This window comes from Sceloporus occidentalis, unplaced genomic scaffold (assembly GCF_023333645.1).
Source record: "Sceloporus occidentalis isolate IW3139 unplaced genomic scaffold, rSceOcc1.0.p SCAF_4, whole genome shotgun sequence".
NCBI classification, from domain to species: domain Eukaryota; kingdom Metazoa; phylum Chordata; class Lepidosauria; order Squamata; family Phrynosomatidae; genus Sceloporus; species Sceloporus occidentalis.
This window is the reverse complement of record NW_028316984.1, coordinates 177,838,325-177,864,321: the sequence shown is the minus strand read 5'-3', so window position 1 is coordinate 177,864,321 and position 25,997 is coordinate 177,838,325. Positions and strand designations below refer to the sequence as shown.

The following is a 25,997-nucleotide window of genomic DNA, read 5'->3' as shown; positions in this document are numbered from 1 at the left end:
AAAGTGGTGGTCTGTACAGGCCCTTAGTAAGCATCCTGCTCTGGATGTAGTAGATGCACAGCTTGGGAATATTCCCAGATTCAACTCTGTCACTGAATGGACAGGTAAATTTAATGGATCAGTGTCTGATGATGCTCTGATTGCTCTGCCATCTGCAGCCTTTCTTGGGCAGGGATAACCTGGACAAATCTCTGGGCTAGTAACTTCCTATTTAGTCTACTTATGGGAACTACCTTCGAAGACACCATAGAAAATGCAGCTAGTGCAATATGTGGCAGGAGACTGATGAAAAGACTGTCAAGGAAAGTAAACCAAAGATGTTTTAAAGGAATAGCAGTAGCTGCCAATATACTTACAATCTAAATTCAAGGTACTGATATTTAAGTCCTACACAGCTGAAACCTCCATATCTCAAGGGTCATAACTCTCTCTATATTTTTTCCAGAACATTGTGGTCTGTGGAGAGGTCCCTTTCTGTGTCCCACTAGTGCAGTGAGTCCCAAAGTGGGCGGTATATTTCCCCTGTAGACAATGATGAGGAAAGGGGACATCAGGGGGGCAGTGAGGGAAAAGGGGGGCAGTGTGTGGGCCTTCAGTTAAAATACTGGTGTGGAAGAAAGACAAGGGGAACCAACAGTCTTTAGGAATATGGTGGGGATGAGGGTTGCATGGAACCTCTTTTCAGGTCCCTTAAAACCACCATGAAGCCTTACTTTTTGTGATGATGTCTTCTGCTCTTGCTCTGCTTGCGTAAACTCATTCTCTTAGCTGCGTCTTTCACTAGTAGTGGCAGGAAACCTGCAAGGCTTGAGTGCAAGCCATCATTTCTGCGGTTTAGAGCAGCACCATTTTGGGACAGACTGACTGACTGGAGCAAGGAGTTAGATCATATGATGGTGAGGAAAAATCAGTGACAAAAGGGAGCTTTCAGATTTGGGGCCCTGAGAGAAGAAGAAGCAGAAGAAGCAATGTTTGGTGGGGAGGACACCTGATGCTGGGGAAGATATGTTTCTTGAGAAGGAGGAGGAACATCCAGGATGATTCCTGTTACAGACTGCCAAAATAAAGCTGCTTCAGGTCTCTTTGGAGGTATGCTGTTTAAATGATGCATGCATCCTAAGAATCCGGAAGCTGCACCAAAGCTGCACTCCAGTCCTTAGGAATGGAGTGTGGCTTTGGCGCGACCTCCGGACTCTTAGGACCCATGCATCATTTAAATAGCATACTTCCAAAGAGACCCGAAGCAGCTTTATTTTGGCAGCCTGTAACAGGCCTTGGAAAGATTCCTTCACCTTGGAGCAGCTCCTATAGTTAAAGTATCTCCCTTTCCCCATGCCAGTTTCCAGTCCACAGCATGTCTTCACTGTAAGACTACACACACACACCATCTGTGCCCTTCTCCACCCTGATGAATGAGGATTGAGAGTCCTTCCTCACCAGAGCAAAGCTTTTTTGCCCTTTGCACCTGGTCACCTTGGGAGCAGCAACCGAGTAGTTGGCTGACCAGTGACCAAGAAGCTTCTTGCCTGCACTGGCCTTTGCTACAAGGCTAGACTGGATTGCCACAAAGCCAGCTTGTTGGTCACTGCTCAACTAGCTGTTTGGCTGCTGTGCCCAAGGTGGCTGAATGCAAAGGGAGCAGTGATCAAGAACAGTAGACCTAATATGAACAAATGGCATTCAGGAGCACTAGGGTTTTCACTCAAGAGAAAAGGGGGCAGCAACCCAAAAACATTCGGGAATTACTGCACTACTGGGAGCAATACACTACATGGATGTCTGTGTTGCTTCATTTTGGTACCAAGTTAAAAAGTGGATCTTTACCAAGCACTTTGTGGTCTAAGAATTTGGCCTGAATATATGGTTTATTTCTGTACGTGTGGTTTTGAATCGTTTTAATGTTCAAAAATTATTTAAACTGGTTTATATGTGTTATATTGATTTAAACCTTGTTTTTCTCTGTGCTGGGACCTAAACTTTTATGATACAGTAGTAATTTAATAGTATAAATAAATAAATAAGAACTGTACTTATTTATTTCTTGCCATTTCATCAAAATGTTACCCTTTAACTGGGCTTTAAATGTAGATAGGCACAGTGGGAAACCAACAGAAGAGCTGTAATAAAATTTCTTTTAAAAGATAACTGAGCTGCTCACCTGCAAAAGAGAACATAGAGCTCTTTCCTACTGTTGACATTGACGAATATCCTGTTGACGAACTTTTGCTGCAGGGGTATAAAAATGTGTGATGATGTCAGAAGGCATCACTATAATTAGTACATTTGACAATGTTTCCTCCCGCATTACACATTTAATTTTAGAATATTGTCAGTTATTCTACATTCTCACTCCAATGATATTCTACATCCCCAAATCCCTGATAATGGAAAACAACTTGTATTATTTCTGGTCTTATTCTAAAGTTTGAGTCCCAGTGCACTACTGAAGTCAGATTATAAAGGATGATAAGGTCCAAGTCCCCTGCCCTCCTTTCCACTATTCCGTTTCCTTGGCACAAAGCTTGTCTAGTTGATTTGAAAGGGGAAGGCTGGCATTATGATCTCTATTATTCATTTATTTTAATTGTGAAGTTTTCTATTCTGTCTGAAGACCCTCAGAGTGACTTAAAACACAATGTACTATACAGAGCAATGAGAAAGGACAGAATAAATTAAAATGAAAAAGACCCAAAATATCACACTATAAAAAGTGAGGAGGGAGTAACCAGACTAACTTGAAGATACAATGGAACAAAGAGACCTTAGCTTGTGAAATGTCAGTATGTGAGGCCAATTGTACATCCTAAAAAAAAACAATTCTAACCTTGATGCCAGCAAAGAGAGCACAGATTCAGCCAGCCTCTTACAGCCATGAGACATAGAGCACAGCCTTATGAAGGAATCCAAATTTTTGTCTAATGATGTGAATTGTATATTCCAAGGTGACGTCCTGCAATTTATGGCTGGAAGGCTTTTTTTAAAATTTGCCGATGTTAAATATCCATAGCCATCTAAAGGGTTTTTTTTTTTCTTTTAGGTAATATAATATTTGGCATGGTGTAGGGCTGGGTTGTTAGAATTCTCTTTAAGTCTTGTCTATATTTTACAAACTAGGCAGGGCATTCAAGGAAAACAGGAAGGCAACCTTTTCCCATAAAAGCTTTCTTAAATGGTTTGATCTCTGTGGGTCTGTCTGGATGTCCTGTGAACTTAAAGCTGTTGCATAAGTTCCCTTCTGGCTTTTTGCAGAAATCCTGTCTTGTTCTTCCAATTGATATTTATCCAAGGATGCCAGATTTTACCCAGGATTTCCACTTGCATTTTAGGTATGAAATGGGGGATAGCTCCATACCAGTTTGTTCCTCATTGTTTCTGATTCCTGATTCTTTATTGTCAAGATGGGGTATGCTATTGAAATCTGTGGAGCTAGATTCCATTGGAATAATTTGTGTACTAATCTGGGGCCACAGACTTTCAACTGACCTGTTTATATATTACTGTTTTACATTTCTATACATTTTGATCCAAGAACACCAGCAAGCTTTTACTGTGCAAAATGGGTAGACAGTCGTTCTTGTAGATACACAGAGAAAACAAGTATTACATACCTGGCACACTTGTCTATGTTGCTATATTTTGAGTGCAAGGCCTGACTACTGAAAGACTGGCTTCGAACCAATTTAGACTTTTTTACTTCTTTGCCTAAAACCAGAATGAAACATATTAAAAATAATAACAGAAACAAAATACACAAAGCAAGAAATATCTATTTTATAATGGCTAACATCAGCACTTCGTTTTCTCCCCAGTATAATAAGTGTCTGAAATGGGACTGACGCCTGAATATTGTTGGTAATTCAAATGAGAGTAGATCCATGGAAGCGACTGTTGAATTGTGACTCAACACTTTTGCAAATCCCATGCCCATCTCATCTTTTTCAAAATTTAAGTTTGAAGGAGAGGTATTTTCTTTTTCCTTCTCTTTCTTTCCTTTTTCTTTTTCTCAAATTACTTCCATCATTTTGAAATAAATATTGGTAGGAAATTTTTATACTTATGGCATTATGTAGGTGATAGGAATATAATGAAACAAAATAAAAACAATGATGAGGTCAAACCATCATATCATAATCAAATATTTAATAAGGAAGTGTCCTCTGAGTTGTAAAAAAAATGATTCAACTGATCTACTCTGGATGGGACTAACAATAGGATATAGGCCATGGTCTATACCAGACTTGTAATTTTGTGGCCCTCCAGGAGATGTTGGATTGCAGTTTCCAGGATTCCTTAGCATTGTCTATGCTGGTCAAGACTGCTGGACCCTGCAGTCCAACATCATTTTGCAGGGCTTCATTATTCCCAACTTTAGTTTATACTTCTGATAACAGCAATGAGAGCAAAGTGTTAATAAACTAATGGTCTTGAGCATTAGGGTGAAACAACAGTTGGAATGGCAGACAGGAAAAAGGACAAGGAACTCTGACAATCTGTTTTCATTACTCCAGAGTTCCCATTATAATTGCATGGGATTCTTAGGAAACTGCATAAGCTGTGGTCACTGAAGAGGTGCTAATGACAATATAAGCATCAGTTACTAGAATTTGCAGGACTTTATATGAGTGCTATGGACTCAGTAGATCTATCTGCAACCAGTATACTGTATGACTTGGATACATAGCTGTAGCACATCAGCTAGGAAGGGGGAAGTAAAGAGAATCAGGAAGCAGAAACTGCTGGTATGGTTTTCTGAAGATCAACAATAAATTGTTAAATGAGGGACAACCTGCTTGAATCTCAGACAAAGACGACAGGTGGATGGGGTTGCTGAGACCCATTGATTCCCAACCACTTGGTGGTTAATCATAGCTATAACAAAGCTGTGACTACAAGCACACATTCTCTGAGCAGTGTGGAGTTGTAAGGACATGCACCAGAACTGGGATATTATGGGTCTGCCCTATTGATCCCTTATTATTGAGTATTTCATCAAGTATCAAAGAGGAAAAATCTGAAATTAAAGTACCCCTGTGTTATCACTCACAGGTACCATATGATTATCTGTCTTAATGTTTTTCTTCCTGTATTTTCTTATGTTCACTGAAGTATGGAAAGTGTTTTAAATGCACAGAAGAGGAGTTTTTTTTTCCTTACTTGATGAAGCACCTGAAGGATTTCCAGAAACAGACATTGACATAGTTTTGGCTAAAGTTGTTGCTGTTTTACTGTCTCTACCTAAACAAACAAAACAAAAAACAATGATTTTTTTAAAGCAATTCACTCAGATTAAATGGAAAGCTAAAGACTGGACAAAACTGGTGATAATCCTGCTATTTTAAGTAAACATAACTATAGTGAAACTCAACAAAAATCAGATAATATAATATATTAACCTGGAATAAACCTTATCACTTCACTCATTAGTACCATGCATTTAACCACAGCAAAAAACTGATAAACTTGACTAAAACAGTAGAAGAACAGAACACGATTTTATGTTTTTTATATGAGCTTTTTCTGCTTCACACTGGATTAGGTACCTCATATTACTTCTTCCAATCATATAGTTGATGCTTTAAAGCACTTAGCAAAGTTTGGTCTGGATTTATAGCTGAACTGTGAACTGGTTGTTGGCAGAACAAAAGACATTGGCTATAGATTAGCACTGGCTCTCACCAAACCATAGTTTGAAGGTACCAGCTATATGTTGCCTCTTCACTACAATCTGAAACAAGGTTTCACACAAAATCATATATGTTACAAGTAAAGGAAGAGAGCTAGGATCTGACTGTATATAGTTGGTGCAAGTTCAAGGTCTTTCATTTACCACATCTCCCAGCAAACCAAATTACATGTCATTCTAAGAACAGGTACGCTTTCAGAGTTTCTAAAAGCCTTCTACTGTTATCTGATTTAGACGGCTGAACGTTTCACCTGACAAGCATTAAATTTGGCCCATTTACCAAGGAAGAAATTCCACTTCAATCACACAAGCTATTGTTTGGACCACTCCAGATGAAGTATTTCATAAGGTCAGGATATGAATGTCTATAATGCTATGAAACATGTTTCTTGTAATAAATTAGTAGCAACCAAAAGATCGCACTGACTAAAATTTCAATTCTCACTGTTCCCTAATGCAATATTAATTAAATTTAGAAACAGTTCACCTCCACCCCAGCATACTCCATTCCCCAGTAAAGGAATTTAAGGTTTTGGGAAAAAGAAACAAAAGAGAAAGGACTTACGCTTCTTTTCATACATTTTATCGCTCATACTGGTAGACCTGCTCTCATTTTGCTGTTTCTCTTTTTCTAATTGTTCCTGTTATGGAAATAATTTAATAAGAGTAGTAACATAAATCTGATGTTTAGATTTTGTTGGGTGCAGCTTGCTTTCATAAATCAATCTGTCTTAAGGGAGAAAGGACACAGGCCGAAATACCAACTCCCTGTCCCTTCATGGTATTCCAGTAGTACCAAAGAGGTGCCATTGCTTTTTGTATACAAAGCAGGACTTGGCAACTGTCACAGATCAGGAAACTTCACTACCCAGTTAAATATACAGCCACACCAGCCTGCCACACCTCATAAAAAATGAATGCCAAAACTGTCCCCCAAAATGCCCCAAAGGTTTCCCATATCCCCTAGCTCAGGTAACTTTCTCCCCAGAGTCTAAAGTGCAGAGGATGGCAAAACTGTTTGTTGAGGGGTTCCCCCCCCAAAAAAAAAAAATTGGAACGGGAGGCTGGAGCTGCCAAAACTAGTTTTGAGAGGCACATTTTCCTCACTCCTAATATAAAGAAAAGTCTGAAAATGAAACATCAGCTTCCCCACTTACTGTATATCAGCCACCTGCTAACCAGTTGTTCTCCTTAATCAGGTGTTCCATTTGAAGGCAGCAAGCATTTCTACAGCCTTTTAAAAGCAACCTAAACGCGCTCTCAAATGTTTGATCCAAACAAATATGGCAAAACATTTGGATTTTTTTACCAAAAAATGTGTAACATGCAGATTGAAAATGTAAAATGAAAATTTGCTGTAGCCACAAAGAAGGCCTGCTTTGCAGGAGGGGGACAAAACCTCCTCTTGGTGTTGTGTGACAGCAGTAGATGAGGCTAAGAATTGGTGTTTGAATGGTGCAACAAACCTTGAGGAGTACCTATAGGACCTGTTGTATGAATTACTTGGGCGGGTTACACACCGCCATTTCGTACGTATTCTATACGTACTAGGGTTAGGAAGGGGCGGTGCTTCCGCACCCCCCTAACCCTAGTACGTATAGAATATGTACAAGATGGCGGCGCCCTGTTCATACGGGCGCCGCCATCTTTACGTATCGGACGCCCCAGGCGCCTCGCGACGTCATAGAGGCGCCGCAAAAAGAAGCTCCAAAATGGAGCTTCTTTTTTGCTCCGCGCGGGAGCCGCGCGGTGTGGCTACTGCGGCTCCCTCACGGAGCAAATGGCGCCGGCAGGAGACCGCCGCAAAGCGGCGGTCTATAACCCGCCTAAGATAACATTATCTGGAATGCTCAGAAAGCACTATATAAATGCATTATGAATATATTATCACACACTTGTTTGGCCTTGTTCTTCCTAACAATAACTTAAAATATGTGTGCACAGGTCAGGCTATAGCTACTGAAAAAGAGGTATAGAACCTTTTTTTCCTCCCAATGTTTTTGACTACAACTCCCCAAATCCCTTCTCACTGTCTGTGCTAGCTGGAATTTCTAGGAATTGAAGTGCAAATCTTAAGTAGTACCAAAGGCTCCCCAATCCATACTTAAGGCCCCTTCCCCTCAGAAACACAGTGTTTGTGACACAGTACATCTCCCATAGTATATATTTGGGAAATGTTTGAGGAATTTTGTTTTTTAACCCAATTTTATGGGTAAATAGTTATAATTTTAAACATTTGCTCACTAACCACTGAATCATTAAGTATACTGTAATAAACATACCATTTCTAAGAGAAGGTGTTCCTCTCTTTCCTTTTGCTGATCCAACAGATCATTTTCATAAAATCTCTTCTGAAACTGTTTGAAGGTGAAATTAAACAGTCAGGATTTATAGTGATGGTGTCAGTTTATTCTTTCCTGCCATCTTAAGAAATACTTACAGCATCCAAAGAAGTTTCCATTCTGTCCAGTTCTAACACCATCTATTTAAAAAAAAGTTTATATTTAATGTTTTAATGAGTTTTTTAAAAATCTAACTAAGTTTAGTCTCCTAATCAGTATGCAAATAGATCTTGTAGCACCTTTGAGACTCACTGAAAGAGAGAAACTGATAGCATGAGATTTCAAAGACTTGTGTCTACTTCCTCAGATACATGGAGTCCACTCCATGCCAATGGCATCACGAGGGGGGATCAGGGTGTGTGGACCCAGAAGAGGGGTGACACCGGGTCAAGCACACCCCTTGCCATGCGCCATTTTACTCATGAGTAAACTGGCACACAGCAGGGAGGAAGAGAGCCCAGAGCACCCACTACCTTGCTGCATGCTGGTTTACTCATCAGTAAAATGGCACCCAGCAGGGAGGGAGAGTGCCCAGAGCACCCCCTCCCTGCCGGGTACCACTTTACCCATATGTAAGCCAGAGCCTGGCAGCAAGGTAAAGGGGAGTGCCTTTTTAGTCCTGCCCCTGGAAGCCCCACACCACACCAGGTGACACCTCAGTCAGTAATGCCACTACTCCATAAATCTCAGGAAGTAGACTCAAATTTGTAAAAGCTCATGCTACCAGCTTCTTTCTTTCATTGAGTCTCAAAGGTGCTATAAGATCTTTTTGCATACTGATTTTGGATTGTGGTACCATAATAAAAATGTCTTTTCCAGTAAGTAAACCTAAATCATACTCAATCAAATAAGTGAAATATATTTTATATTCCATCATGCAGACCAAATTCTAAGTAAGATCTTTGGTGTAATGAACGGCCAATGGATGATGATGTAGTCTTTCATTTGACAAATTTAAAGATTATTTAGACTGCCCCACATTATAAAACCCAATTCAGATTATCATAAAGCACACTGAAGTAACGGGATCTTGTGTAGTGTTTGGAATGGGTTTCAGCACACAACAATTAGAAACACAGTGAAGTACTTTGATGAGTGTTTCTAATTCTTGTGTGCTGAAATGTAGTCGGCCCTTCTTATACACGGATTTTTTACACACAGATTCAAGCATACACGGTTTGAAAATGTTCAAAAAAAGAATAAATTTCAAATATCAAACCTTGATTTTCCATTTTTTATAAGGGACACCATTTTGTTATTTCATTATATTTAATGGGACTTGAGCATACACGGATTTTGTTATCCACGAGGGATCTTGGAACCAAACCCCAGCGTATAACAAGGGTCCACTGTAATAAAATTTGGTCAGAAAAAACATTTTGAGCAGCCTGGATTGAGTTGGCTGTAACTTCAACATTCTCCACTGACACACATTTCATATTCTTACCCAGTCACTTTGGAGGCACTTTATTAACACCAAGTCAGTCCACTATTACAAAATGTGGTTTACCTTTTCCTTGCTTTCCAAACAAAACAAAATTTAAAACATTCATTTCCATTCCTTTGTCATGAGTTAAGACACAATGGGCTGATTCAGGCATAATTAGAAAAAAAAAATGTTTCCCAAATGAATAAGTCACAATGAGACTTTGGCTTTTGCATCTCCAACATCTTCACTCATGGGAGGACAGGCATTTGCTTCAGCTCTTAAAACAAATCACCATTTCCTGTTATGTCTGAACTTGAAGAACTGTGTTTTATTTTAATTCAAACTAAATTTGGGGCGGGAACAGACCAGCAAGTTAAGCCACCATAAATTTTCTTGGGAACACTGTGTTTAAACGCTGCACACTCCCAAGCTGCCTGGAAGCCACCTGGAAGCCACCTGGAAGCCATCCAGCCAATCACATGGGGACAGCTTCATGACACTCCAGCAGCTCAGTATTTACATGCCACACGCTGCCAGAGTTCATGAAGCCGACTTCTGGCCATAGCGCAATACCAGTTGCTCAAATTTACAATTCATGGAAACACTACAAGGTCAGAATGCACAGGGAAGCCAATGAAATCCATAAGCACCTGGACAACTTCAACAGTCCTGAAAAATGCCAAAATCAAGACCCAGCAAATGAAAACCACCCAGGGTGAGATGTATTCCTAGCAGACAAAGGATCATTAATTACACCTTGCCATCCAACAACAGAACAATAAACAAATTAACATGTAAATCACTTCCTCTCAAACAACAATATATATATCCCACTCTCTTCCTGCCAGCAGTCTCTGAAGATGTCAGCCACAGCTGCTGGCAAAATGTCAGGAATAAACTCTTCTAGAACACAGCCTCATAGCCTGAAAAATCCACAAAAAACTACATTTCAATTTATTCATTTTCCCAAAGATCAAGAACAGGATTCTGGAAACCTATAACTTACATTATCATTAGTACTAATGAAATGGGGGAAAAAAGTGGACAAATGACAGAAGAAACCTGACATACTTTTTTTACAATGCTCAGGACATCTTTGTCTTTCTCCTCACATAACAGCTTTCTTACACACAGTTCTAGCTGCTGCAGTAAATGTTTATCTGTAGGAACCTTGAGGGTAGACTTCACTTTGGGCAACAAATAACAAAGCTTCATTCTATGGGAGAGAAAGTAAAATTATATGAAAACAGTGAAAATAACAGGCAACTCATTTAGAACAGCAACACTATATCAGCATTTTTTGTGTATAAAAAACATTATTGATGTTTTTCAAGCAAATTCACCATTAACACTTCATAGTATAGATGTCTACACACCTATACTACGAAGCAAGTGTACTTCTCTTTAAATAAATTTTCACTTCAAATATACCTTTCCTGTTTGTATCTACTTTCCAGGTCAAATCCTTTCTAAACTCCTTTCTAGCTGCTACTTTGAAAGTCCTTTGTTCCCTAGGGTATTGTCCTATCTCACTGAACTGTACATTAGAGCCTCAAAGGCTAAGACATGTCATTTCTGTATTTCCCTACAGTGTGACAGATATTGTACAATAAAGAAATGTTTGGTAATAAATGATATATGCTGCTGGAGAGCCACACTGTCCTGAGACTGAATATGAACTCAATACATCTGGGCAGCTGTTTAATGACCATTTGGCGTACAGTAGAAAGTGATAAAGAAACAGACAAGCTACCAATAGGAAGATTAATGTTTGCTAAAATAGGCAAGGTATTCAATACCTTTCTGAATATTTCAGGGTGACACAGTATTTGTCCACCTAAGGGTGAATACTTCCACCTCTTCAAACCAACTCCAATCAAATGAGGCATTCTGTTTTGTATATGTTCCAACTATGTTTTACTTTCTTTACTGTTAAATAGCTATTTGCTAGAAAGTCAACACTGAACTTACATAAAATCACACAAATATTAGAAGCTGATTTCAAAAGAGCTGTAAAGTAGAGGCTCGATACCTGCGGGCTTTCCATCCAAGGAGTTAAGCAGTGTGCACGTGGCCACACTGCCATTAGGGACAACAGGACTTCAGGACAACAAGGGCTTACCTGTTGTCCCTAATGTTGGCACAGTCGTAAGCACAAATCACCACTAGGGACAACGGGACTTGAGGTCCTGCAGTTTTCAGTATCTGTGGGGTGGCAGTGGTGTCTGGAACAGATCCCTGTGGATACTGAGGTCCCACTGTATTCAGAACAGCCAGCTTCTCTGAGAATCAAGTTATTTCTCTGCATCAAACCCCATCAGCTCTTCAGTATGCTGTATTTAGTGCATTAGAAAAAGAAACGCTAACACTAGGCTGTAGACAGTGATGGTTAAAAACTGAAAAAGGCCCTGGACAGACGGGCCTATAGGGTGCCCTCGTCATGTGTAGGTGTTGGCCGAGGGCACACAGCCCATACGTGCCTCACCCCTAGCACATGACAAGGGCGTAAAAATGGTGGCGCCCTGTACACACGGGTGCCACCATTTTGACGCGACTGATGCTTAGCGTCCGCATGTTGAGAGTGCGCCATTGGCGGACTGTGGCGTCACAAGGGCACCACAGAAAGAACCCACTTTTTGCAGGTTCGTTTTGCAGTGCGAGGAAGCCACGTGGTTTGTCTGCTGCAGCTTCCTCACGTGGCAAAACAAGGCACCAGCAGACTGCCCTTTTTGGGCAGCCTGTACCCCACCTAAGAACATAAGAAGAGTCTTGTTTTATCAGACCAAAGGTTCATTTTATCCTGGATTCTGTTCCCACAGTGGCTCTCTAGGCTTGTCATTAACTGTGTTTCTAAATGCAGCACTTTTCTTTTCTACAAAGAAATACACCACAACCATTCTCTTATATTAGAAAAAAATGCAGGTATCTACTTAGGAACCTACTGAGCTAGGGATAAATCTACTCCTAATTTGAAAGGGTAACACTGGAGATATCAACTTGGAAGTATCCAAAGGATTAAGTCTGTTCATCTTTGTAAACTTCATAGTTATGCTAGGGCTTGACAAAAAGACGAAACTTTGGAATTAGTTATACAAAAATATCCACATCCACACATGTACAGCTGTATATGTGCTTATGCATATATGGTCTAGCATGTCAATATATAGGGATGTTAATGCCAGTTATACACATTTTAAAAACAAGTAAAATGCTTCTAAACAACCTGCATTATTACATAACGTCAACCATTTGAGCAACCACTCATATCATTTTTGCACAGCTTATACATTACCTCACATTTGCTACTGGATCATGTGTAAGTTCAAGCACTGGGAGAAAGAAGTATTCACAGAAAAATGATTTGGAAAAGAGTTCTATGATGAATTCACAGGTATCTAAAAAACGCAATCTGTTCCAGTAGCTTTTTCCTTGGCCCAGTTCTGGAAAACACATATTTAAAAGAAATGCATAATCACCGATGCAATTTAATTTGTAGTTTAATTTAATTTGCAGTGTATCTGTCTTGACTGGACAACTGACAGCCTGGGTGAGGATAGGGAGTGAATGAAAGAAGTCAAAATAGAACAGATTAGGCTGTCTTTGGCGGGATACAGACCGCCCAAAAAGGGTGGTCTCCCGCTGCCCTGGTTTGCTCCGTGAGGGAGCTGCAGCAGCCAAACCATGCAGCTCCGTCGCAGAAAAAGAACCCGCAAAAAGCGGGTTCTTCTTGCAGTGTGCTTGTCACAAGCGCGGCTGGATGTGCAAACACTAGGCGTCCGTCATGTCAAAATGGTGGTGCCCATGTAGACAGGGCGCCACCATTTTTCGCTCTCAGTATGTACTAGGGTTAGCCTAGTACGTATTAGGGTTAGGGAGAGTGTGAATGGTGCGCACTCCCTAACCCTACTTCCGCCGCTGCCATGCTACAAAATGGAGGTATGTATCCCACCTTTGTCAGTCTGAATAGATTAAGAATACTGTGACAGTTGTGCTGCTCCTGATATCTGGTAAACTGCCCAGTCATGCCATTAACGACAGATTTTTGTGGTAAGAAAAAGATGGTACTGGTAAAACAAATATCTAGACTAATGATAGAGTAGCCATATGTCCCATTGTGAGTGTAAAACGTGTTTAGTATTAGCACGTTTAGATGTTGCTAATATATAGCGCTGATCAAGAATCTTAACTCCTTGAATGCTTATGTGTTTGCAGATGCAGGTTTAAAGATGCATAATGCCTCAACAGATGAGACCGTAGTCTTTGTTGGATAGATGGTTATAGATGGTTATGGATATGATAGAAGGGACAGAATACTATACATACAAAAGCCTTCATAAAATTTGAAAGAACCTGGCAACAGACAGACAGACAGTTATACTGTTTAAGAAAGCAATATTTCCTATTAACTACAGTATTAAAAAGATTGTTCAAGAAATTAAGAAAGATAAAGATTCAGCCCTCATGTAAGTATACCATCCTAATGGACACATGATGTAACATAATGATCGTACGATACCTTACATGCTATGTACAATCAGCCCTCCTCATACGTGGGCTTGCCTTCTGTGGCTCTGAGTTTACACGGAAGGCAAGTCCAGGCAGAAGTAATGGGGTGCGTACCCGCGCCACCACGAACACACAGCCCATTATTTTCTATGGGGCTTGAGTATATGGTATTTTCCCCATACACTGGGGGGGGGGGGGGCAGAATGGATCTCCTGCGTATGTGTAGGACAGACTGTAATTAGATCAAAGCGAAGTCATCTAACAGGTCTCTCTAAGGAACCTATTCATTCTCCGTATAAATATACTAAAATTCCATGATTTAAGAATGAGTAAGTGGAATGTTGATGTTAACTCTGCCTGTTTGGTTTTAACCATCATCAACTGGGCACTCAGATGGTCAGAAGGTGGCAATGGAGCCCCAGACAGAATCCAAATTAACTGACAAGTGGCAAGGCTCCCAATCCCTTAGTCTAAAAAGAGGGGTGGGGCAATATTCCTGTTTCACACTACTGGAGTGGGATGTGGTTTTGATTTTTAGCTGGCACCCTACCTAGCTAGCCACTTTTGTAACAGAGAAAAGTACATGTTGTATTACTGGAGTTTTCTTTTCTCTTTGGGGGTTAAAGGAATATGAGAGAAAAGGCCAGCAGAACATATGACCCTGCATTATTATTATTTATATTTCCCACTTCTCCCAAGGATCGAAGCGGGATTACATCATTTAAAAATATAATACAATACAAATATGAACTATAAAATACTAACACTGAATTAAACATTCCTATTAGTTCCTTAAAATACAAGCAACTATAATCCTATAAACGTCATCAAGAGTGGAGCATTAGTTATGATTTTATATAGAATCAGGTGGATATGCCCGGCGGAAGAGATCCATCTTAAGTGCCTTCTTGAAGGCATCCATGGTGGTAATAAGATGGATCTCTTCCGGTAGACTATTCCACAATGTGGCGGCTGCGGTTGTGAATTCTCTATAGGAAGTCAATATTAATTTTGTGTTATAATGTTCCAATAGATTATTCCCAGATGTTCTGAGTGTGCGGCAAGGATTATGTAGGGAGAGGTGTTCCCGCAAGTAACTTGGGCCCAAGCCATGTAACGCTTTAAAGGTAATAACCAACACCTTTTACTGTGCCCGGAAGCTAATTGGCTGCCAGTGAAGAGATTTTAACACTGGTGCTATATGGTCAAACCTAGATGTATTGATGACCAATCTGGCTGCCGTATTTTGAACCAATTGAAGCTTCCAAACTTGGTACAAGAGTAACCCCAAGTAGAGTGCATTATAGAAATCTAGATGAGAGATTACCAGTGCATGTACCACTGCTTCAAGGTCCTTTTGGTCCAGGTAGGGATGCAGCTGGCGTATCAAGCGAAGTTGGTACCAAACACTCCTGGCCATCGCATCTACAAATGTAGATGACAACTGTAGAGATGGCTCCAGGAGTACTCCCAAACTGTGAACTTCATCCTTTAGGGGAAGTGTGACCCTGTCCAGGACTGGTTGGCAAATTTCCGTCCCTAGACCTGAGGTACCTATCGCTAATACCTCCATTTTCTCTGGATTCAACTTGAGTTTGTTTTCCCTCATCCAGCCCATTACCACCCCAAGACAAGTATCCAAAGGAGAGGTGGCATCCTTAATCACTGCAGCAGTCAGAAACATAGAGAAATAGATTTGGGTGCCATCAGCGTACTGATATCGCTGCGCTCCATGTCTCCTGATGATTTCTGCATACTCAGCAGTACCAGTGCCTGAACTAGCTGTTTACAGTTGTGAGCAGAGACCTGTGGTGAAACTTGAAAGGACCCTCTGATTTTCATCTGTGGCTACCAGATGGTGCTAACGATATCCAACAGTTGGAGATCAGTGGTACCATTTGGTCACGATGGTCATAAACAAGGTGTCCAGCGCTGATGGAGAAGTGGCTACAGAATCCCACAATGGAAACCTTTGTGGCTAATTGATGAAGCATGAAATTAATTAAATGTTTATTATTACTTTTACTTAAGTTCTGTTTCTTGTTGAGGATATAGTAGGGAAGGCAGGAAGCAAAAACACTTCATATGTCACACTGAGGGCTCTTCGGTCTCCTCTCCCTGAACTTCACCCCACTCATACCATCTCTACAGCATTTTAAAGGGATACAGGCAAACATCACAGACTGTTTTGCCAAAAGATGTTTGGGGAGCAGTGTCACCCCTCTTAGAGTGTCACCTGGTGCACCCTGCACCCCTCTAGTGACACCCCTCATAGGAAGAACACATGCTGGAGTGACTTATGATTGAAGGCAAAGTATAAATACGCTAAATAAACAAATAAAAGCTAAATGAGGATGGACATAAAAGGACAAGCCATGCTTCTCCCTCTGAAAAAATCATCTCTGTTACAGAAATGAGCAACAGGGTTATTATGTTAACAAACCTGATCGCTACATTTTAAGCATGAGTCTTCTAAGCATACTTCAGTCCACAGCCAGGCATGTGAGCATAATCAACTGTAAAGGGTTCAATTATTTTGCCTGGAGCCATGCCAAAGGGAGTATTTTTTTCATCAATAACCAAGTCCAAGCAGGTGGTACATAATCCTGACATGGGATAACCCTCCCTCCCCAGTTTGTACCTTGGACCACAGGTAGTAGTAATAATAATAATAATAATAATAATAATAATAATAATAATAATAATTTATTTCTTTCCCTCTCCTCTCCTCAAGGAGGGGTACAGTATATTAAAATAAAAACATAATTAAAAAGAAAACACATAAAACAAATTAAAAAGTCATGTTTTAAAACTGGGTAGGCCTGCCGGAAGATAAGTGTCTTTAATGTTGTTTTAAATGCCTTCAGCTGTCATATCACTTCCGACAGGTCATTCCACAGTCAGGGAACAGCAGATGAAAAGGTTTTACTACACATGAACTACACAAGGGGAATAAATTGTGAAAGACTGTCTGCTTTATTATAGAGCTGCACAACAAAAAGTTAATTTCTTTGTCATCTATCTTTCTACCTATGTCCTTGAGTGTGAGAAAACTGTGTAAACTACAGTACACTCACAAAGAAAAATTCAACTTCCACAATTTATGGATTAATATCTATCTTAGCTTGGAACCACAGAGATGAGGTTTCTACTTTTGTGCTGTAGATTTTGTGATGTTTTAATTATTTTTATTTTATCAATAAAACAAAATAAAACAACACTCAGTCTTTTTTAAAAGAAAAGAAGCCATTCAAGCATTGAGGACACATCACTATTACTCTGTTTAGAACTATATCCTTTCAGGGGAGAAGAAGGATGTTCAGCTGTAGCATTCTTCTACCCTGATTGGGCCAGAACATACAAGGCAGATCTTTGCTTCCAGAACTCCACAGTGGATGCTTAAATGTTGTAGCCAATGCTGTACAGCTATTCTTCCCGCATTCAGCTTTGTCTAGTCTTATGGTAGTGCCATACTTAGTCTGAGTGTACTGTTTGGTACAGAGTGTACTGTGTATTATATTGGTGACTGGAAAGGAAGCAGGACAAATCAAACTGTTTTCCCTCTGTACTTATACAGGGAAAGAATGCACCCAACAAATTGTACACAATGAAGATGGCAACACAAAGTAAGAAAATAAGCACAACAGCAATAGTACAGATAAAGCAATTCTACTTCAGCTGTTAAACTGAGAGAGAGAATTGTGTAAGCTTGAGAAGGAAGACTGAGAAGCAGGCATAACTAAGAGGTAAAATGATTGTCAAAGAAAAAAGAATCCATAGTGGCTACGTATTTTAAAAAGTTAACTCTTAGTTGCCAGGAGTTATGAAAGGGCACCAATGGTTTGACTATTGGACGACAGAGCTATTTATAAATTTTTGGATGGTTTTACTAACAAACAAGAGGAGCCACCAAGATGTATGCATTTTTTTAGCTCATGTATTAGATGGCTTAAAGAACAAAGATATAATTTGACCATTTCTGTTTACTGCCAGATGACAAGTCCATGAAGGTGCTGTGCTCAGGGACTGGTCTAATCTAATGCATGTTGCTCATATGTATTTCGACTGTTAGAGTTCTAGGTGGCAGGAGCTGAAAAGACTAATTCTTTTTCAATAATTTCAGTATGAAACTATACATTGTTCACTATTAGATTACAGGAACGAGAAATATTTACAATTTAATATTAGATGACAGGGGCTGCAAAACTATACCTTTGCCTATCTTCCTTCCTCTCTCCCCCTCCAAGGCTTCTGTCCTCAACTTGGCTTTGGGACAGTTTGGAGGCAGAGGCTGGAACCCCGTTGGCCAGAGAGAGCTGGAGCTTGGGTCTCCCCCCGGCCCAATACTTATTATGAAATCTCCAGGCTCTGAGACCCAAGCCACCAGCTGACCCAAGCCACTTCCAAACCACCCCTGAAGGCAAGCCTGGGAGGGGAGGGGAGGGAAGGAGGATGGGAGGGAGGACTTCAGTGCATTTGTTTCCAATGGCAGCGCAGCTGTGTGCACATGCCACCATTGGGGACAACAAGAGCTTGCCATCGCAGGTGCTCAAATCTGTGGATGACAAGTCTGCAGATACTGAGGTAAGTATGCAGGTGACATACTTACATGTATGAGAATAAACTATTTTTTTTGTTTTTGTGAAAGACAGTGATACAACATTACAGGACCACTTTAGACCCCAAGTGCACATGCCATGACTCTGAAGAGCTTGTTGCTGTTTGCCATAAAGTCAACATTGACTTACAGCAACTCTATGAATGGGAGACCTCCAAGTCACCCTGTCATTGCAAACTCAGGGCTGTGATTTATATGACTGAGTCTATCCACCACTTTTCCTACTGACTTCTATCTTACCAAGCATAATGGTCTTTTCTAGTGAGTCATGTCTTATGGTATGTCCAAAGTAGGACAGTCTCAATTTAGTCATTTTGGTTTCTAGGGAGAGTTCAGCCGTGATTTGCTCTAGGACCCATTTATTTGTCTTTTTATCAATCCACAGTATCTGCAGAACTCTTCTCCAGCACCACGTTTCAAGTGAGTTGATTTTCTTGCTATCAGCTTTCTTCGTTGCGTCAGCCATGCACACCTAAAAGCACCCGTTTTTTCTGGGTTCTTTTTGGTGTGGAGGGATGCTGCATGGTTTGGCTGCTGTGGAGTCCCTCAGGAGCAAAAACGGGCGGCTCCAACCCACCCTTTTGAGGCAATCAGTTGAGCCCCTCAATCAGGGAAGTCACGATCTGAGCAGAGCAGTGGGGGATATGGGATTTGGGAGATATGTGTGAGATGTCTCACACACAGGGTTGCCATGAGTCAAGTTCAACTCGAGAGCAATTAACAACAACAACAACAACAAAAACAGTTCTTGAAAGCTACCATAATTATGTAACAGAGAATTTTTGCCTAAAATACTGCATCTCAGTGCTGGATAGATCTATTGTAAATTTCCTACATAGCAGTCACTTTGCTGATAATTCTATAGGATTGGGGCAGTGTAATATTTTCTCCCTCACTAGTGCACATTTGGTTCCGTAAATATCTTCTGCTTGTTCAGCTATACAGATTACTACTTCAAAGTAGATGGTATAGCTACACAGTGCTTTGCTAGCATGAAAAGCCTGGTACCCTACAATTCCCCTCTATTTCGTTAAAATTCCATTGTTGTCATTAGGACACAAAGAAAATCAGGACTCACGTTCAATCAGTTTCTGGATAACTTCATGTCTTTGTTCTTGCTTGCGATTATAACGTAAGTAGACACACAGAGTTCGAGCAGCTGCTTTTTGGACGGGTAAGACATTCTTCATGGAAAAGGAAAAGAATAAATTTAATTTTATAACACCGTCTACAGGTATTCAATGTTACATGTTGTTAAATGGAAAAAATGAATTGCAGATATTAGCTGATAGTGTAGAAAAAGACAGTGAGCACAGCATTGATAGCCCAGTTTCAGAAAGATTAAAATATGACTTTGTATGGAATCTGTCCCACTGACTCTCACTTCACAAGTAAATCAGAAGAATAATCTTTAAAATGTGAAGCACAAGCATGGGACAGCAGGTAAATTCTCAAAGTCACTCACAGCTTATCTATTTCTTTCTACAATTTGCTTCATTTCTCTTATTTTACTCATAAGACATATGCTTAAGTTCTCAAAATATGACATTTTTCCTATGGAAAGAGAATCGGGGGGGGGGGGGTTAGGTTGGTGGGAGTTTTAATTTTGCACATTAATGAATCAGTCAGGAAGTGGAGAGATAAAAGCAGTGGAATTTATGAGCAAAGGCTGATCTTCCCCACTCGCTGAAGTGAAAGAGGCAAACTGTGCAGTAATGCAAACCCTGTGTTTCCAATTTTCATTCTCTGCAGAAATTAACACAATAAAACATATGCCTTTGATGTCATGATCCTAAACCTATCCATCATGGACATTAAACTCACACATGTCTCAATTTTAAATGAGCAGATTGAGAATAGAGTTGTTAATATTTCAGAAGCTTAAAACATAGGTGTGTGTGTGTTTCAAGACATTATTAGAACTTACAGTATCTTTCACATTTCTCGAAAGAACTGAAGTTCTTCTAAACTTTTATTTTTCAAAACTTATTATATACTATTTCAATGATAGAATAGATTTAGGTCTAATAAGAAACATGAGAAAAGACAATAATGCTTCATAAGGTAGAAGACAGTGGGAAATGAGGCCTGTTGCATTACATGTGGAAAGATGCAATCAAAGATGGCACACCCTGAGTTTGCAGACCTCAGCAGGGTTGTTAATAACAAAATTTAATCTTTCAAGTATTTATTTTAATTTCTTCATTCCAGATTGCCTATGTGAAAGAAATGAATTTCCAATGAAATAAAACAGATTATGTGTAAAATTCTGTGTGTATTTAGTCATTTTGGTTTCTACGGAGAGTTCTATATTTTTCTAGAGAGGGGGGAAAAAGTTCTTTCATCATATTTTCAAAGAGGTCCATGACCCACAAAAAGATCAAGAAAACTGATTTAGGGGCTGTACAGACAGCTCCTGTTTCAGCCAGATCGGGGCCGCAGCAACCGCATGCCGTGGCCCCAATCTGGCCTTTTCAGGGCACAAAAAGGAGCTGCAAAAAGCAGCTCTTTTTTGTGCCCTGCAAATAGCGCAATAGCCGCATTGCCACAGCTTGGTAGTGCTCCTTTGGGGCTATGTTGTGTGTACGCAGTGCCGGAGGAATGTCGTGATGCCACACAGTACGGCATGTAGCATCACATCACCCTGAGGATAGAGCTGGGGTGTGCGTCATGGAGACGCTACGCCCCGACTCTCCCCCCAAGCCGGCCCAAAGTGCCAGTCTGAACAATCCCATAGAGAATTTAATTATTATTTATTATTATTTATGATATTTATACCCCATCCTTCAGCCCTAATGGCTATCAGAGCGGCTTACAATTATTATTTTTAATTGGATGATTCCCTGCCCTCAGGCTTACAATCTAAAAGACATGACACAAAAGGAGAAGGGAATGGTGGTGGGAAAGGGGATGAAGTCTAGTGGTTCTACTCTTCCTCTGAGGCCTGGACCAAGGCAGATGGCCTGGAGGGAGGGCTCTTCTCCTTCAGGCTAGCCCTGATGGAGCTGGGCCTGCCTGGTCACTCCCTCACAGGCCAGAAGATGGCAGTTATGGAGGGAGGAGTCTCTTTCTTCAGGCTAGCCCTGTTGGAGCTGGGCCTGCCTTGTCATTCCCTTGCAGGCCAGAGGATGACAGTTATGGAGGGAGGAGTCTCTTCCTTCAGGCTAGCCCTGATGGAGCTGGGCCTGCCTGGTCAACTCCCTCGCAGGCCAAAAGATGGCAGTTATGGAGGGAGGAGTCTCTTCCTTCAGGCTAGCCCTGATGGAGCTGGGCCTACCTGGTCACTCCCTTAATAGCACCAGTTATTATTGAGCTCCAAAGTATATATACTGAAATTTACATAAAATTGTAACAGTATCTTCACATCAGTGGTAATTGCCTTTAGCACTCATGGAAGATTCTAAATTGTTTTTAGATATAACCTCACATCAGTATTACAGTGATTTAGCTTGGATGACAAGTGTGTGGATAACTTAAGCGTAGACCTGGCTGTTCTAGATAGGGCCAAGGCTGGTGAACAAATCTAATTTTTTTAAAAAAGCATGCTTGGCTACTACTACCATACAGAAGCAAGCAGACTGCAGACTTGATTAATGAAGAAGAAAACAACCCTATCCAAGCTCAGTTCTATACCACTGCTTGAAATAGCTAACCCCAAAATCTCAAACCACAGTACAGCTATCTTGCCTACATTACATTTCAATGTGCACTCCCTTATCTTTTAACTGTTACCAGGACTGAAACAAAATAGACACCCCTGAAGAAGTGGGCTATGGTCAAGATTGTATACCACCAACAGTGTAGTTATCTGGAAGGAGGAAGAGAAGACAGCTGGAAAAGAGATTTTTTTAAAAAAAAGAACAAGTAGCTTGGAAAAAAAGAAGAAAGAAGAGGAGACAGCATCTGGCCATACCACATATGTCTGGAATGTCTGGCTTCAAGCAATCATCAGAGTCAAAGAATTATGGCAGGAGTGGCTTGGAAAACCATATGTAGAAAGAGTGCAAACTACTTGCATAATGGATGACTGCAGAAATAATTTTTACATTATAGGATCTTGGCCTAATTTAACTTGGATCCCATCATAACTTGGTAACAACCATTATACTAACCAAGAACCATTAAACATAATTTAATGGTAAATTTACAGCGTTATATAAATAAAGGTTAATAATAATAATAATAATAATAATAATAATAATAATAATTGGCCTTTGTCCACTGGTTCCAATACCAGTTCAGATACAAGTAACTGAAATAATAAAACCTTTGAGCAGTAACACTTTGAATCACAGATAACAGCACACATACTTTAAAGTTCCTGTACACAAATATTGCTCGTTCCAAGAAAACTACTGACTAGTACTAGCTGAGTACTAGTTTTGGGGAAATTGTGGGGCATAAATCAAGAGGAGGATCAGTAGAAGCCAGAATCCTCTGTGTGGGGATTTGCTTTTACCTGGTACAGAAGATCATCAAATCATAAGAATTTTGCAGATGAAAACAGTCAGCCCAGACATAGGCTTGCTATTTCAGTGGTGAGTAGTCTAGCAATAATCAAATACAGAAGAAGGCAGAGATTGCACAACAACTCATGGTACCTAAGAAATAAATAAAAAACGGGGGGGGGGGGGGTGTCACAAGGAACTCACATTTGTCATAATGATTGTCAGCATTCTGTGCAAAAAGCGATAATAAATTTGATCACTTGAGATGACATGAGGCAAGCAGGCATATTTTTGTAGTAACTTCTCATGAGTCCTCCATTTTAAAGAGGTTGCTGCCCTCTGTTCTGCTCTTGTTAGTGCTGGAATCAACTCTGGAAAATTTAACAACTGAAGAAAAAAGAGAAAGAAATACTAATTATATATTAGTTAAGAAAGGTATTTTAAGATTACCTTCTAGGGTACAGCCCTCACAAAGTGGTATACACAGCTAAAACAAAATACAGTAAGATTTATTAATCACCATGATACAAAAATTATAAAACAGAAGCTTAGAGCCATGAGCTGTACCATGAATGCTTCCAGAATATAAAGTAAAATGATTTAAGAGTCTCAGCAAACTATCAGCATAAAAAACACTGATTAGAGAAAGACAGTCTGGAATAATAAGTTTGAAGGTCTGGACTATAGGGCCATGAGGCATCAGCATCATTCATGATATCAAAAGCATTACGAGATCTAGTAGAACTCATAGAGTTGCATTCCTACCAACCACTCTCTGGCATACATCATTGAGACTATTTCAATCCCCAAACCAGTTTGAAAGAGATCTAAATAGCCAACTGAAAGTCCACCTTCACCAGCACCTTCTCCCCCAAAAAATAAAGCAGGAGGGAGTTCTTATGTGGTCATTGATATTACATTTTCAAACTCATTCTGGCATAATAACCATGAAGTTCAGAAGACATGGGGTAGGCCTCAAACATCCAAAGCAGCTTATCGACGTCCTTACATTGTACAAACTGAAATGTGTTTCCCTTAAAAGATGACTAGAAATGGTGAGCAAACTGCATCCATCTCTGACAGCACAAGCTATAGTGCTCTGTGAAAAATGTGCAGTATTATCTGCCAATTGCAAACCAAACTGCTCACAGAAGGCTTTTGATGGTCCCGTCATCTGATTCCCTGGGCAAATAAGACTTTCCACCATTCAATACAGCTCTATCAGCTGACATTGTGAGGCTGTGATGGTGCTGAAGAAGTCAGATTCCTTCATTTCAATCTTCATCAAACTAAGCCCTAAATTGGGTACTTGTCGCTGTACAGTCAGATTCAAAAAGAGTCTTTAATATTTTATAGTCTAACCATCAACCTAAATATTTTATTCCCATCATCTCCCCAGAATACCAAGAAACTGATATGGTTAAAGACATTAAGGAAAAATCCTAACTATGGCCCAAGCCATTTCAGACAGAGATCAGGACATCAACAGAACTGACAGCTATGACAGCAGCAAAAGCCCTCCCTTTAGAAAGCCCTTTGGATGCATCAGCCTGTGGAAAGGAGTCACAGAGCCCTCTGCTCATGGGAAAACTAGTTAGTCCAAAGCACCAATTTTACCAGATAATGATATGCCCACTACAATGAAGTCACTGCTGACTTCCATACTTATTTCAATTCTACCTAGATCACCAGATGTAGAGAGTGAGTGGCGCAATGGGCAATACGAATTATTATTTGAGATACCGTATATACTCAACTATAAGTCGACCTTATGTAAAAGTTGAAGGCAGGTTTGGGGGCCAAAATTATGGCTTTTGCCATGACCCATGGAGAAGTCGAGGGTAAAACTTGGAGGCTCCTTCAGTGTGTGTATGTGTGTACAGCAAGAGAGACTCTAATTGAGGCTCTTGTTTCAACATTGGTTTCAGCCAGCCATTGCTGGTGGGAGAGGGTCTCTGTTTATTTAAAAACAATTAATCTCTCAGGACTCTTTCTGTTTGGTGCAAGAGAAAAAGAAACTGTCTTCCACAGCATGGGGAAATCTGAAAAAACTGCTATCACATTATCATACTGACCTGTAACTAAGTCGATCTGGGATTTTGGGGTCAATTTTTGGGCAGAATTTTTTAGACTTATAGACAAGTATATAAGGAAAGGTCATAGTCCTTAAAACAGCAATGAAATTCAAAGTCATTCTAGATATAGTTTTCTTTGGGTTTTTTGGGTTGTGTGGCCACATTCTGGAAGAATTTATTGCCTATGGCTGGCATCTTCAGAGGGTGGTGGTATGGAAGTGTGAGGAGTATATATACCTGTGGGATCTTTGTTTGGAAGGAAGTGATTTTATATATTAATGGTGGAGTTTGTGTGTGGCACTGTGATGAATAGCGCAGACTGGAGGTGTGTTGTGTGGGGGATATGCGAAGAGGGGTTGTGTATTTAATTGGTAATCCATTATCTGCGGGGAAACCTCTTGAGCCTGGGTAGTATTCATTTGCTTGTCTTGAGTCTTGATTTTGGTGTTTTTCAAGACTGGTAGCCAAACCTTGTTTACTTTCAGCATTTCTTCTTTTCTGTTGAAACTGACCAGGTGTATATACTCCTCACACTTCCATACCACCACCCTCTGAAGATGCCAGCCACAGTTGCAGGTGAAACATCAGGAATACATTTTTCCAGAAAGTGGCCACACAGCCTGAAAAACCCACAGAAAACTATGGATGCTGGCTATGAAAGCCTTCAAATTCACCATTCTAGACAAGTTGTCAGTGGTGCAGATGCAGAACTCTGAGTATCTTCAGGCTTGGGTTTCTCAACATGACCTCAAGACTCCCTTAACTTGTGCAATGAGACTAGACTGAACACAACACTAACAGAATCTCAGTCCTCTCTTGGTTCCCATTAGCAGTTAAAGGTACCTAAAATTGGCAAAACCTAAGCAAAGAGTCAGCATATTGATAGACTAAGGATG

General features: G+C 40.3%; 1 protein-coding gene across 2 annotated transcripts in view; it reads right to left on the bottom strand.

The window, feature by feature from the left end:
- PPP4R4 (protein phosphatase 4 regulatory subunit 4) overlaps positions 1-25,997 on the bottom strand; it is a 152,567-nt gene that overhangs the window by 18,899 nt on the left and 107,671 nt on the right. For both annotated transcript variants that reach the window (XM_089522456.1, XM_089522455.1), the window contains exons 14-23: positions 23,231-23,413; positions 19,657-19,762; positions 12,747-12,894; positions 10,526-10,670; positions 8,124-8,165; positions 7,966-8,040; positions 6,249-6,324; positions 5,155-5,235; positions 3,609-3,702; positions 2,159-2,226 (exon numbers count right to left, since the gene is read on the bottom strand). In XM_089522456.1, the coding sequence (XP_089378582.1) occupies positions 2,159-2,226; positions 3,609-3,702; positions 5,155-5,235; positions 6,249-6,324; positions 7,966-8,040; positions 8,124-8,165; positions 10,526-10,670; positions 12,747-12,894; positions 19,657-19,762; positions 23,231-23,413 (1,018 nt within the window). The remainder of the gene's footprint in view (positions 1-2,158; positions 2,227-3,608; positions 3,703-5,154; positions 5,236-6,248; positions 6,325-7,965; positions 8,041-8,123; positions 8,166-10,525; positions 10,671-12,746; positions 12,895-19,656; positions 19,763-23,230; positions 23,414-25,997) is intronic.